The sequence below is a fragment of the Silurus aristotelis genome (genome assembly GCF_946808225.1).
Source record: "Silurus aristotelis genome assembly, chromosome: 20".
Classification (NCBI taxonomy): domain Eukaryota; kingdom Metazoa; phylum Chordata; class Actinopteri; order Siluriformes; family Siluridae; genus Silurus; species Silurus aristotelis.
The window spans coordinates 3,598,910-3,613,848 of NC_139593.1; the positions used below are offsets into that span (position 1 = coordinate 3,598,910).

General features: G+C 43.7%; 2 protein-coding genes across 2 annotated transcripts in view; one reads left to right on the forward strand and one right to left on the reverse strand.

Annotated features, from left to right (window-relative positions):
• Nucleotides 1-4,784, reverse strand: part of LOC310715901 (uncharacterized protein) — a 90,470-nt gene extending 85,686 nt beyond the window's left edge. The window contains exon 1 of the mRNA XM_083522614.1: nt 4,711-4,784. The gene's annotated coding sequence lies outside the window, so the exon portion shown is untranslated. The remainder of the gene's footprint in view (nt 1-4,710) is intronic.
• A 1,372-nt stretch (nt 4,785-6,156) lies between these two features.
• On the forward strand, nt 6,157-13,808 carry samd1b (sterile alpha motif domain containing 1b). Its single transcript, XM_083522595.1, has 7 exons — nt 6,157-7,643; nt 10,138-10,420; nt 10,550-10,644; nt 11,231-11,291; nt 11,398-11,494; nt 12,124-12,238; nt 12,949-13,808. Exons 1-7 carry the CDS (start codon nt 6,567-6,569, stop codon nt 13,096-13,098), a joined length of 1,878 nt encoding a protein of 625 aa, XP_083378721.1. The 5' UTR covers nt 6,157-6,566; the 3' UTR covers nt 13,099-13,808.
• The last annotated feature ends 1,131 nt before the right edge of the window (nt 13,809-14,939 follow it).

A 14,939-nucleotide genomic window follows, 5' to 3' on the forward strand; every position in this document is an offset into this window, starting at 1 on the left:
TCGAAAAGCCTAGATGTGTGAACACCTTGATTGATCTGAGCGAAACTGATGCATTAGCGCTGATATAAAACTGTGCCACTTGATCGTACAATTTGATTTATTTCCCGATTCAGATTCGAGAATCATTTTGTACGTGAGCGACACAGTGCATCGGAGTGTGTGCGATGCCTTGAACGTGGCGTTAGAGTGGAAAAAACTGTTCAGACGTTGATAAACAGTTGGTTCGAGTTGAAAAAAAACATGTAAACATTCCCACTTGTAGGATCCGGGGCGTGGTTTTGAAAGTGGGCATATTTTTGAGTCGATATATAAAAGCCATCGAAAACCCAATTTTTTTGGTCGGCTGAATAACTGGAGCGAATCTGATAGGATTTTTTTCGACACGTCCACGTTTATAGAACCTTTAAATACGATTATTCAGTGTGAATAGTGTTCAGGTTTGGGTCGATACGGGTTTAAGGACGAGCCCACCGGTCCGCAGACGGCTCTTCCTCCAGGTGCAGGAACCAGCCGTAGATATGAAGTCACTTAGTATTTCTGGTGCGTTATTTACATTCAGGTGCCCGAGCAAAAAAAAAAAAAGCAATTTGACTGGCATTTGAATGATTGTTAGAGGTCTACTCCAATGTTATGCCAAAACAAACATCTTTCTATCTTTCTACAGTTTAGCCCATCGGCGTGTATCTCTCTTCCCATTTTTTAACTCCATAAATCGTTTTTCTTTCAGCTGGTAAAGTCTGTTCTTCCTCGGCAGACGGGTAAAGCGAAACCGGCTTCTTTTTGGGGTGTTCTGAATTTTGTAATACTCAAGTCTGTTAGCTCTCCAGACACTGAAGGAAGGCTCTGGTGATATTTTGCACCACAAGCATCATTCCAATAAAGTTTTACTTGTGTAAATACCACATGTGTGAGGCCTTTTTTTGTTTGGTTTTTTTTATAATTTCTCATTTAGTCCTCATTTGCTCTTACCATGACCTCCACTCTTCTGGGTAGATGTTCCACCAGATTTTAAAGTGTGCTTGAGAAAATTTCAGCCACACGGGTGTTAGTAAAGTCAGGTAATGATGTAGGTGAGGGTAGGAGGCCTGGGGTGCAGTCAGAGTTCACATTCATGCCATTTAAAGGTGTTCAATAGGGTTGAGGTCAAAGCTCTATAGCGGGAAATCTTCCACTCCAACCCATGTTAATGATATTTTCATCGAGCTGGCTTTGTACACAGGGGAATTAACATGCTGGAACAGGTTTGGGCCTCCTAGTTTAAGTGAAGTCTCGTTTGTTTCACTGGGTTCTCTCGATCTACCATTAATCCCTGCAATGATGCTTCATCACATATTCATTCAGAAACAGTTCACGAGCTTTTAAGCACCACTGTCTAGAGTTTCTTCTCAGGATTAAGCTCCTGGATGAAAGGTGCATGGCTTCTATATATCTTCGAAGCTTTGTGTACTGAAGTCCACTTGTTGAACTTCTTGCTTTCGTGTTACCACATCAGACATCCTATGCAACCGTGCAGTTTGGGTTCGAAACGCATACGGCTGGAAATGTCTGGTGTCTCAATACTTTTCTCCATATAGTGTATTTGGACACATCGATGAAAGCTTTCTGGGAAATAACAATCCCAAAACACATGATGCCTTTCAGGAATCTTCAAAGTGCTAATTATTTCTTAAAGAGAACAATTTTAGGTTTAGCATGGCTGAACATCCTAATTTATTGATTTTTTTTTTCATGGCATCAATTAATCACTTCACCATCACATCTGTATATGTTTCTTCCTCATACTGTTTCCACACACTTATAGAACGTATTTGTATGCTGCAATTTTAGAGTTTCCTTGACACAGAGATTGCCAAACACTTTCCAGTATGACGATGCCCCTGTAAATAAACCCGACCTCCATAAAGACATGGTGTATTGGTGTTAAGAGTGGAGTAAAAGAACTCAATTCAACCTTACTGAACACTAAAAAATGAACTGGAACACTGAGTGGACCCCGGACCTCCACACTCTAAAGCTCCTGTTGATGACTGATAATAACTAATCCCCACAGCAGCATTCCACTGGTCCACACCATCTAGTAGAAAGCCTTCTCAGAAACATGGAGCTATTGTAACAGTGACAGGGGTGGGATTGCTATAAGTACTACAGTTTTGCATTTTTCTTCATCAGTGAAAAGCTGATCACTTTAACAATGGTGAAACTAGAATAAATGGGTATCTGGTGTCTACATCAGGGTGGGTTCTCTTAAGGTTTTTTCTTCATAAAGTCTCAGGGAGTTTCACCTTCACCAGCACTGACACTGGCTCCATCATTATGGATTTAAAAAATTATATATGTTTCTGTAAGCTGCTTTGTGAAATGGCTAAATATGGAATGAGACATGTAGGTGTGATGGTCAGGGGGTGCACATACTTTTGACCTCATACATGCATGTAAATGAAGGATCATTCTATCTATCAGTATCTCTGTTAGTATATATACTGTATATACTGTCAGACAGACTGATGGATGGACATAATTATTCTTTATTACACTGGTAATCTTGTACACCTTTTTGTGAGTGAATATGCCCACTTATGACCACAAACAACACACACACACACACACACACACACACACACAAACAAACACACACGGTTCTGACAAATATTTAAGAACATAAACTCATACCCTTCATGTTCTTTAAAACCATGCAGGTTGTACCTTCCTGGACCACTTTTAGTAGGGAAACTTGCCCATTTTTCCTACTTCCAACACGTCAATTTTGAGAACCGACTGATCTCCTGCCACCTTTTAAACATAACTCTGCACATGTGCCATGGCAAGGCATCTTCACCAGTCGTTAAATTTAATATTAAGGCTGATTGATGTATATTATATGGTGTTTTTTGAGCAGGAAGACTGCCGATTTTGAAGCGTTTTTTTATTTTGAAGCCAAGAGATTGATTTATTTTATTGCACCGAAAAGGTAAGACAATAATCCAGACACCTACGCTTCCAAAAACATCATTTACAGCATCTTTTATTTAAAACTCATCGTACACCAGCAAACCTTCTTGGGCATGAAAGTTGGGGCAACATTTCGACAAGAGAAATCTGCAGTATGAACTGATGTAGACAGGAAGAGAAGTACTGGTGGAGACTCTAAGAAGAAACTTACACAAACAAGAAATTCATCTCGACTTGTATAATATAAAATTTGCACAGACTCATAGACTACTGGAGGACATCTCTACAGACTGATGAAACTAAATGGGAAGAAAGAAGAAAAGGCTTGGTGGGGTTGACACAAAAACTTTTGACTGGGTAAATGGCATTGTGTTTTTATTTTTATTTATTTATTTAATTTTTTTTCAAAAACTAGTGGAAAATAAACTTTGTGATCAAACATAGTATATCCAGATACACTCCTAGAATATATTTTGGTTATCGTTAGGTCATGTCCCTAAATCCCTCAAGTTAGCAGTTATTAAGCCCCTCATTAAAAAACCTAATCTGGATCCAAACACGCTATCGAATTACAGACCAATTTCAAATCTCCCATTTATGTCTAAGATTTTAGAAAAGATTGTCGCTGCCCAGTTATGTAACTACTTGCAGGAGAACAATATCTTTGAAGAGTTTTAGTCAGGTTTTAGGCCCCATCATAGCACAGAAACTGCTCTAGTTAAAATCTCATAACGACCTGTTTTTAGCTCCAGACCAAGGCTACATCTCCCTATTAGTTTTACTAGATCTTAGTGCTGCGTTCGACACTATAGATCATGATCTTCTCCTCGATCGCTTACAGAATTACATCGGTATTCAGGGACAGGCATTAAGCTGGTTTAAATCCTACCTGTCCAATCGTTACCATTTCGTAGATTTAAATGGAGAGCTATCCAGGATAATGCTAGTAAATTATGGCGTGCCACAAGGGTCAGTTCTAGGACCCCTGCTTTTTACAATATACATGCTTCCATTAGGAAATATTATTAGAAGGCATGGAATTAGCTTCCATTGTTATGCTGATGATACCCAGCTATATATTTCATCCAAACCAGGCGATACAGCTCAATTAGCTCGCATAACTGAGTGTGTTGAAGAAATAAGAGATTGGATGACCCATAACTTTCTGCTATTAAATTCTGATAAAACGGAGATTTTGCTCATCGGCCCAAAAAATAGTACACAGAAGCTCCAGCATCTCAGCCTGCATTTAGACGGTTGTTCTGTAACTACTAGTTCAACGGTAAAAGACCTGGGAGTTATTTTAGACAGCAACTTATCTTTTAAAAATCACATCAATCAAGTTACAAAAACAGCCTTCTTTCACCTTAGAAATATTTCTAAGCTAAGAAATATGTTATCTATATCTGATGCAGAGAAGCTCGTCCATGCATTTATGACCTCTAGAATAGACTACTGTAATGCATTACTAGGTGGATGTCCTGCATCATTAATAAACAAGCTTCAGTTAGTCCAGAATGCAGCAGCAAGAGTTCTTACTAGGTCAAGAAAATACGATCATATAACCCCAATCTTATCGTCCCTACATTGGCTTCCTATTAAGTTTCGAATAGACTACAAACTACTGCTACTCACTTATAAAGCACTAAATGGTTTGGCTCCCATGTATCTATCCAGTCTTTTAACACGCTACAATCCGTCACGCTCCCTGAGATCTTAAAACTCTGGGCTTCTAGTAGTTCCTAGAATAGCAAAGTCCACTAAAGGTGGTAGAGCATTTTCACATTTAGCTCCTAAACTCTGGAATAGTCTTCCTGACAGTGTTCGGGGTTCAGATACACTCTCCCAGTTTAAGTGTAGATTAAAAACATATCTTTTTAGCAAAGCCTACACATAACACACATCACACACATCACATCATAACCTTGTGCTCCAGAATATATGATCACATGCACATTATCAACTTGTGCTGTTAATATCATGAACAGCAGCTACGCTAATTCCTCTCCACTGCTTCTCTTTCTCTCCCCATCCCGAGGCATCCTGAGGTTTGGCCAGCTCCAGTCACGTCCCACCTCGTGAAGATTATGGACCTATGGATGATCATGGAGAAGTAGATGCCGAGTGTTTAAAGGCCCTGGCATGGAGAAGCTGATGCTGGATCTATGATGATCACAAATTGTTCTGTATTGTTGAAAGATTTATGATCAAACTCTTGATGTCACCCATATGAGGATGGGTTCCCCTTTGAGTCTGGTTCCTCTCAAGGTTTCTTCCTCATATCATCTAAGGGAGTTTTTCCTTGCCACTGTCGCCACGGCTGCTCATCAGGGACAAACGCACACCATTCACCTTCACTGTTGTTTTCTGTAAAGCTGCTTTGAGACAATGTCTGTTGTGAAAAGCGCTATACAAATAAACTTGACTTGACTTGACTTGACTTGTCTATCTCAGTCTCCAGATGTAAATCTCAGCTCAACATCTGTGCTGGGAATACAATAAAGACACCGACAAACATTAATAAGTTGAGGAATACATGCTGGACAGGAAAATATTCCAAAAAAGAGAGATGTCAGAAACTTTTGGACATTTTTTATTTTATGTTTATATAAAAAAAATAGTTTAAAGGAAGCTAAACGCATAATTCTTTAAAATTGAATAAAAAATCTTTGCACAGGAACATTTGTGAGGATGATTTTTTTTTTTCTTCATTGGAACGCTCAAAAGAAAAGCTGATTCTGATTCTGAACATCTCAAGCAATTGCTGGGAAATTTAGCAAGACTTTCTTTGACTGTTTATGTATTTTCATATGTACATGAATTTACCATCTGTGTGTTTTTGTTTTTTTTTCTCTTTTGGAAGCGTCAGAATAAAAAAAAAAAAACAGAAACAGAAAAAAAAAAATTTAATTAATTAATAACAATAGAAATAATAATAATAATAATAATAATAATAGAATAGCCTTTTATTTCCTGACATACGCTTCACAAATCTTTATTTATTTCTTTATTACAATATAATTTTATATAATTGTATTATTATTAATATTATATATTTCATTTTTTTATAGAATATATATATAAGGTTTTTTTTTACTATCTATATTTCTAAAGAAAGAAAGAAAGAAAGAAAGAAAGAAAGAAAGAAAGAAAGAAAGAAAGAAAGAAAGAAAGAAAGAAAAAGAGCTCAGCTCCGCCATTCCACCTTAAATCCGGAGCCTGTAGCGCGCGCACTGTTTCCGGTCCACCTTAAGCGCTAACGCAGGCGTACAGCGGGGCTTCCGCTTCGTCCTCGGCCGGGGTTTGAGAGCGGAGCTGCTGGGGAGCGGAGCTGAGCGGAGGAGCGCTTCTTTTCCCTCTGCTTCTCTTTTTTTTTTTTACCTGTTTTTTTTTTCACCGTCGCTTCATCTGGAGACGAGCGGAGCAGCGACCAGGCCACGAATCCTACCGGAAAACCCCCTACTACTGCCGTCACCAGCACCGCTGCTGCAGTCGCGTGCGTCGAGAAAACAACAAAACAAAACCAAACAAACAAATAAAACAAAAATCAAACAACCTTTTTTTTTTTTTTTTTTTTTCCTTTCTTTCTTTTTTTTTTTTTTTTTTTTTTTGCAGCGATGTCCGAACCGCGGTACCGAGAGTGGATCCTGGAGACTATCGACTCTCTGCGCTCGAGAAAAGCGCGACCGGACCTCGAGCGGATCTGCCGGATGGTGCGCAGGAGGCATGGTTCCGATCCAGACCGCACGCGGGCCGAGCTCGAGAAGCTCATCCAGGAGCAAACTGTGCTGAAAGTTAACTACAAGGGCTCCGTGTCGTACCGGAACGCCGCCAAAGTGCAGCGGAAATGCCGGCGGAAGGTCGAGCCGGGGACCGGGAGCACCAGGCGCGACGATGCCGCCTCCGACGACGACAAAATCAGCAGCAGCAGCGCGCGCGGTCCCGCGGAGCGCGAGGAACCCTCGGGCAGCAGCAGCAGCTGCTCTGATAAAGAGAAACGGGAAGAAGAAGAGGAGGAAGAAGAAGAAGCAGGAGGAGAAGAAGAAGAAGCAGGAGAAGACGCGGTGTCCGAGGGAATCAGCAGTTTCACGAGTTGCGACGGGAGAAAAAACAGCTCGGGTGACACGACCAGTCCCGCCGCCGCTGGACGGGTCGAAGGAGTAGGAGGAGGAGGTGGTGGAGAAGGTGGAGGTGGAGAAGAGACGCACTCTGCTGTCGGCCACGCGAGCATCGACCTGCACGAGCCCGACCCCCAGCCGGACCGGCGAACTTGCACGAGCGCTCGAAACAACAAGCAGCACGCGCCCCGACTCGGGGTCGCGCAGACCGCGGTCGGGGCGGTGGAGGATCTGGGTGACCGGCTCGTCGCGGCCGTGCGGAGCCTGAGCGAGCGGAACGGCCGAGCTCACGCGCCGCTCGGGCTTAAAGAGATCCTGGGCTTCCTCGGCACGCAGGCCGCGCACGCGACGAACGGCGAGAAGCTGACCCGTCACCGCGTCAAAGTGGTGCTCGAGAGAGAGATCGAGAAAGGACGCCTGCGCCGGACGCGCCTCGGACACATCGCTGTACCCGCGAGGAGATCCGGGGGCAGCGCTGGGGGCAGCACCGGGGCGAGTACCGGGGCGGACCAGGCGTCCGAGCGACTCCCGGCGAGCACAGACCGCGCACCGCAGGACGGGCGCGTCTCAAAGCAGGTAACTACTCTATATTATACACACACACACACACACACACACACACACACACGCGATTAGAGCGCGTTACGCTTTTACAGACACGTTAATTAATCAGTTAATTCATTCATAACGGTGCGTGATAAAGAAAGAAGACCGGGGGGGGGGGGTACACGCGCGCGCCAGACACATCCGCAACGACCCGTTTCCGCTTTTCTTTTTTATTATTATTATTATTATATTTATATTTGAACACACGTGAGGCCGCGTCTACACGCGCTCGGGGGGGGAAATACTCAGCGTGATGTGTTGCGTGCTTGTGTGTGTGTTTTTTGCGAACGTGACGGCTGTGCGCGCGCGTGTGTGTGTGTGCGTGCGCGCGAGCAAGCGCGGGGTGGAGAAGGTGGGTGTGTGTGTGTGTTTAGAGGGGGAAGGACAAAAAAAAAAAACGACACCTTTCTATCTGTCTCTGTTGTCCTCGAGGCGCGCACACACACACACACACACACACACACAACTGTCCGCGTGCCCCAACTGTCTCACTTGAACACACACCGGGAGGGGGGAAGGAAACAAGGTGCGGCGTACCGGGAGCTCGCGCTTTCTTTCCGCTCGTTCGGTGCGCCGCCGCACCGTTTCAGCGAGCGCGCGCGCGCGCGCCTCCCGAGCTCGAGTGAAAACTGCGCGCTGCAGGGTTTTTTTTGCGTCGGAATCTTTATCCGCTCCGTGCGTGATTCTCGCTCTCACACACACACACACACGCGCGCGCGGTTCTTTCCCGGTTCTGGGTTTTTTTTTTGTTTCGCATGAAAGTTGTGCTGGATGTTTTTCACTAGGCGGTGTCTGCTAAGTTCCACGCGCTCGAAAAACCGGAGGGAGGGGTCGCGAGCGTGAGTGAGTGAGTGAGTGCGTGCGTGCTAAATAAGTGCGAGAAAGGCACAGGAGCACGAGCACGCGTAGTCGAACTTGACCCCGATCTCGCGATGGCCGATTGCTCCTCTCTCTCTCTCTCTCTCTCTCTCTCTCTCTCTCTCTCTCTCTCTCTCTCTCTCTTTTCTTTAGTTCCGTTTTGCGCGACTCTGTGTAGCTCGAGAAGCACGCGAGTTGCATTGCGTCCTCCCCCCCTCTCTTCTCTCTCACACACACACCACAATGGCGACGTCTTAAACATTTGCACTAAACATTATTGGGGAAAAAAAACATCGTCATGCCACTTCCGGTAAAGATTATGATGGTTTCGTGTGTTTCTTCTTGCTGTAAGTCTGTGATTTGGGACGCGGCCCAGAGTCCCGCAATCTCCGACACGGCCGCAGTCGCGCGCCACCGCGCTATTGTTAGAGCAGAAGACGGTCTTATCGCGAGGACCGGCGGCGGCACGCGCTGCTTTTTCTGCACGCTCCGGTTAGCGCTCCAGGCGCAAAGACAAAAAGCGCCCAGAAAACACTGTGCATATTCACGTGATGTTATTGTAAAGGTTATTTTGGTAATAAATTATTATTATTATTATTTTTTTTTTTTTTTGTGGTTTCTTTCTTTTTTTTTTTTTTTTTGCGAGTGCAATGATTTGTGCGCACATCCGGGTCCCCCCCTTCCCGACTCAGCAAGGTTAACACCTGAACAGTGCCACGCAAACAAAATAAGGTCAAACCTTCAACATGTTTTTCAGATGCTCTTCATACACCCCATGATGCTCTCGAGCTCAACACATGAGGGAAAAAAAAGCCCGGAACTCATAATAAAAAGTCCAGATATCAGTGATGACTTTATAAAAGTCTTCATCAAGATCTTTTTCTCTTCAGTTTTCAGGACTTCTGAAACTTAGTGAAAAGTAAAGTAAAATATATCTAAAAAAAAAAAAAAAAATCTGTCTGCAGGCTGTCTGTCTGCTGTCTGTCTGTCTGCAGGCTGTCTGCAGTCTGTCTGTCTGCTGTTTGTCTGTCTGCAGGCTGTCTGCAGTCTGTCTGTCTGCTGTTTGTCTGCAGGCTGTCTGTCTGTCTGTCTGCTGTTTGTCTGCAGGCTGTCTGTCTGTCTGCTGTTTGTCTGCAGGCTGTCTGTCTGCTGTTTGTCTGCAGGCAGGCTGTCTGTCTGCTGTTTGTCTGCAGGCTGTCTGTCTGTCTGCTGTCTGTCTGAAAATATATTAGGTGCAAAAACGCACTTGTTTGGATTCATAACCTCCCAAGCAGAAGTTGAACCTTTAAACCACTGAGCTTTCAGTTGACTTCAGATTCAGTTTATTCTAAGAGATGGTTTGGAAACACGGCTGCATGGTTCATCTACAGTAACGGAGCTGTCAATAAAAAGCTCCGGGAACATCTGGGAACAGACTGGGATGTGTTTTGTCATAAACAAATATTATACAGTTGGAGCTGAAAGCAGCTTTAAATATGGGAGATTTACCTCTAAATTTATTAGAATAAAAGCATCTGGTTTCCTTCAGCAGGTTCTGTCTGTCTAAAACCAGACCCGATGTGTGTTTATCAGAGTGGAGATAAACGAGTGTGTGTTGTGTACACAGGAAAAATTAAAAGAGGAAGAGCCCATGGAGGTGGAAAGCGTGCAGGATGGCAGCGTGGGTGAAGAAGCCGAGCCTCCAACGCAACTTGAGCCCCAAAGCGTCAAACCTGAAGGAGAATCGGATGCCAAAGTTCAGCCACAGTCTCCAGCCGGTGCAGAGATCAAAGAGTGTGAGGTCCCTCACACACCAGCCATCATGGAGGAGGAACTCCAGCCTTCACCACACTCATCACCATCCAAACTCAGCTCTCTTCTTCAGGAAGCTGAACAGTGTGCCAGTGAAGGTCTGTGTGTGTGTCTGTGTGTGTGTCTGTGTGTGTGTGTGTGTGTGTGTGTGTGTGTGTCTGTGTGTGTGTGTGTGTGTGTAAGTGATTAATAGTTTGTGATCTGTTCATTTGTCTTGTTCCCTGTAGTTGAAATGGTGATAGAGGGAGAGTCCATACACACAGAAAGTTTAACACAAGGTCAAGGAGAAGCCATACCTGACCAAATACACACACCCGCACAGGTAACCACACACACACACACACACACACACACACACACACACACACACACACACACACACAAATGCACACACAAACATTGACCCCTGCAATTGACCTCTTCCTAAAGAAGAGAAACACACACACACACACACACACACACACACACACACACACACACACACACACAGAGGTACATGTAAACATTGACCCCTGCACAAAAAAGAAGAGAAACTCACACACAAAAACAAACATACAAATGCACACACACACACACACACACACACACACACACACACACACACACACACACACACACACACACACACACTTAGACAGTTAACCAAATACACACAGAGTTAATCAGACACATACAGAAAACATCCATCATTGCACAACACTCACACAGGTAACAACCATGCACACACACACACACACACACACACACACACACACACACACACACAGACAGACACTTGTACAAATCTGACACAGGAAATGAATAATGAGAAACACACACATTCTCTCTCTCTCTCACACACACACACACACACACAGCATTACAACTTTTCTTTGTTCCTCCACACATTCTCTCGCTCCTGTTTTCAGAATGAAACGGTTGTCGTCTGTGGCAGTGTCACGATTCCGCCTGCTATTTCCATCAAAAACTGTAAGTAACGTTAAGCATGAACACGTGTCGGTGTGTCAAAGAACGAACAGCCTCCTCCTATATCAAGCGCGTGTGTGTGTGTGTGTGTGTGTGTGTGTGTGTACAGATTCAGTTTTCAAGGCTGAGGTGGGCGTGTCCTCCTGCCTGCTGACTCCATCTGCCTCTCCAGGAGCAGCCGAGGAACGAGGGATGAACGGAGGAGTGTGAGTATACGGCGTGACACAACTGAATGATGGAATGCAGACTCTTTGGGGGTTTAGTTTCTTGATTTGTTACGGTGTCGGCTCAGGTGCTGTTTTGTTACGGTGTGGACCAGTGAGCGCGGAGGCCATTTTGTTGAATTAAACCTGATTTGCTGTGATTTACGTGATAATTACAGCGTTAATTCAGCCGTTAAAAAAAAATCTGAAGAAACCATGAAGGCGCAATTTGAACGACTTGACCTGCGTAACCCGATCCTGAATACACAGACGTTTCTCCTCAGTGCCGGTGCAGTGCGTGACGTGTGTATTACACACTATATGCACATGAGTATTATTACACTTTGCTTTTCCAGCCACATGTGGTTCTTCCCTAAACTGTCTCCAGAAAAGATTGGTGCAGATGTCTACATTTTCCCTTCACTTTAACTAGTAGACCCAAAGCCTGCTATGATATGCTTCACATGGGTTGGCGTGGAAGATCTTCTGCTATAGAGATCTCACCTCAACAATACTGAACACGTCGTAACTGAAGAGCGGAGGATCTCAGCCGATGTTTGTAGTGTTGTTTTTTTTTTTTTTTTTTACAGACATACAAATGAACACCCCCATGTTTTTCTGTCTTGTGTTAGTTTTGTGAAGACGGAATCCAGCATCACAAACCCAGTGGACTGGACGGTAGCCGACGTCGCCAGTTATTTCACGGCAGCGGGATTTCCCGAGCAGGCTCTCGCCTTCAGGATGCAGGTATGCGACTTCATCAACTAAAGTCCACACCGCATTCTGTGTTAAAGCCACATAATCTATGCAAATAAACGAGTGTCTTTTATTTATTTTATCGCAAACCTTTCCTTTCTGCATAATATTATCCATAAGTATTCATTAAGACAAACTAAATAGTGGCCAAGCCTAAGTGTTTATATATAGTGGTTGTCATGGTTACACCCTTAAATTAGAAACCGATGCCAGCCAATCAGATATAAATATGCTAATCATAGCTGTGGTGTTTACAATACAAAAAAATATTTTTTTATTGATTTGTTCCAGTTGTCTGTTATACATTTTGATGATGTGATTATGGGGTAATTACTATTGAATACTGCACCATGTGTATTTTAGGGCATTTTACCCTCCTGAAAGATCTCCAAAGTCGATTCATGTGCCCGTATTGCATGGCCTCTTTATTGGGACACCAAAAATTCCAGAAAAACAGTGGGCTGGTGCTGTTTTTTTTTTTAATGGTATCAGTCTCTGAACAAAAAAAGGCATGCTATCACATGACGAGAGCTCTCTCTGTGCCTACCTCTGAATGATGTACTCTTAAATGAAGGATAAAAATCTCAGTAGCTCGTGTAGATTCTGCGTATTTGGTCCATGACGGAGTAGAATTAAAAAAGATAATAATGAATAAAGGCATGAATGGAGTTTAATTGGCTCTCTCCGTTGTTGTGTAACAGGAAATCGACGGGAAATCGCTACTCCTGATGCAGCGCAACGACGTCCTGACTGGTCTGTCGATTAGACTAGGCCCCGCCCTCAAGATCTACGAGCGCCATGTGAAAGTTCTGCAGAGGACCCACTTCCAGGACGACGAGGCTTTCTGCTGAGATGCACACTCTATGCTCTACGGCGTAATCACTCTCTCGCACACCACCCAGCTTCCTGCAGAGACCCACGAGCAGCTCACATACACACTCTGCTGCACTCCATACTGGACTTCGCCTTCCCTGTACACAGTGGAACATTCCAGATATTTGTCTTAAAGATACTAGCGCACACTTGCACAATGTTACTTTCCTCTTTCCGTACCCACGAGGAGAAGGAGCAAAGCGTGGAAACACCACCGAGGCATTTCTGCGTACTTCAGAGAGGCACAAAAACGTGAAAATGTGTCTTTTCATTTAGTCATTTCAATTGATGATGTGGTTCCTTGGCTCCTGAACTTTGACCCAGGATCAAATTCAACAGTTGATGCTGCAGTCGCGTTTGCTGTCCATTAGGTGGCGGCAGATGGAAGGGGAGGGAAAAAACAACAAAAACAACAACCCAAAATCGGCTTTATGTTTTGTGGTGCATTTTAGGACCTCATCGTGATCTAACATTAGACTGCAAGTGATGGACTTCACAACAACTTTTGGACATGCTCGGTCGACCGAACAGCATTTTTTTCCCTTTTTGAAAAAGAGCTTGCTGCGTTCTTTCCGAATGTTTTGCTGAGTCACAATTTTCGACCTACATACAGTATCTGCACCACTGCATTCCAGTCTTCCCTGTTCTTTTGGCCTATGTGCTGTGTGCAAAGACTCTAGAAAAGATTCTAGAACCTCTCATTTTCAAGTTCTAGAATTGTGTGCTTTAAAAGAAAAGTAACATTATCAGAGTCAACCAGAATTCCTGAAGGCCATTAGAAAGTTCAGGGATCCTGATCAGAATATGGATATGAACGTTCTAGATTGTGGATTCTACCTGAGAACTTGATGGACTACATTTTTTTTTTGTTCAAATGCTGACCACATTTGAAGTGTACAATGTATGGACAAAAGTTTTAGCACCCCTAAAAAAAATCACACCCATACGTCAGATCAGGTTCTGCTGTCTGTATATTGAGGAGGCTCCAGTTCCTGTTCTTGGAGGAGTTCAATGGGTTTGAGAAGGTCACGTTCTCTTGTAAGACACTCGAGTTCTTCCACGCCAACCGTAACACCAACTATTATGTCTTCATGGAGTTCGCTTTGTGTACATTGTGGGAATTTGAGTTGAAAGCGAACTGTAATGTTACAACCTACACAAACGTCTGTGAAGTCATATATAAAATTGTGAGACATTTTTGTGGGAAAAACACACAGGGTAGGACAGTCAGGGGTGCACATACTTTTGGTTATAAAGTGTAGCTTGTATAATGGAACTTCCTTTTTAAAATGCTAAGCAGCAAGCAGCTATAATGCTTGGCCTGCTTTACATTTCCGTTTATAGCCAGCACATAGACTAGAAATCGTCACCGCAGACTTGTTGTGATTTGTACATACGTGTAAATGTGACATGAATTCCACCAGTTCGAGCAATGAAATGAATGAACCCCTCTCACCAGCAAACCCATCCCCCAGAAATGGTGGCTCTGTTCAGGAAGGCATTTTATAGTCGCCGATCTGCAATGATCTCAAGATGTTCCACAAACCAACCAACCGGATTTGTGGGTGAGCAAGCTAACTCCATATTAATACCCGAATGAACGTGGCGTCCTTTTCCATTTATGCGAATTAGCCATTTCTTTTTTTGGTGGGTTTGACAAAAGCTCGTATTTTTTATTATGAGCTACACATCATCCTTTTGCGATGGATACAAAAAAACAACAACTGCAACTTTACTGTAGTCGTCTACTTGGAGTCAACAGCAGGTTCGGGCCTGGATCACACAGTGGTGTTGATGCTCTGACACACTCATGATTGAC

What these genes read in the sequence shown, in the direction of transcription:
- samd1b (XM_083522595.1), top strand. Translation starts at nt 6,567, where the DNA reads ATGTCCGAACCGCGGTACCGAGAGTGGATCCTGGAGACTATCGACTCT. An exon ending in ACGGGCGCGTCTCAAAGCAG is followed by an intron (nt 7,644 to 10,137) that starts GTAACTACTCTA and finishes TTGTGTACACAG; the next exon opens with GAAAAATTAAAAGAGGAAGA. An exon ending in AAATACACACACCCGCACAG is followed by an intron (nt 10,645 to 11,230) that starts GTAACCACACAC and finishes TCCTGTTTTCAG; the next exon opens with AATGAAACGGTTGTCGTCTG.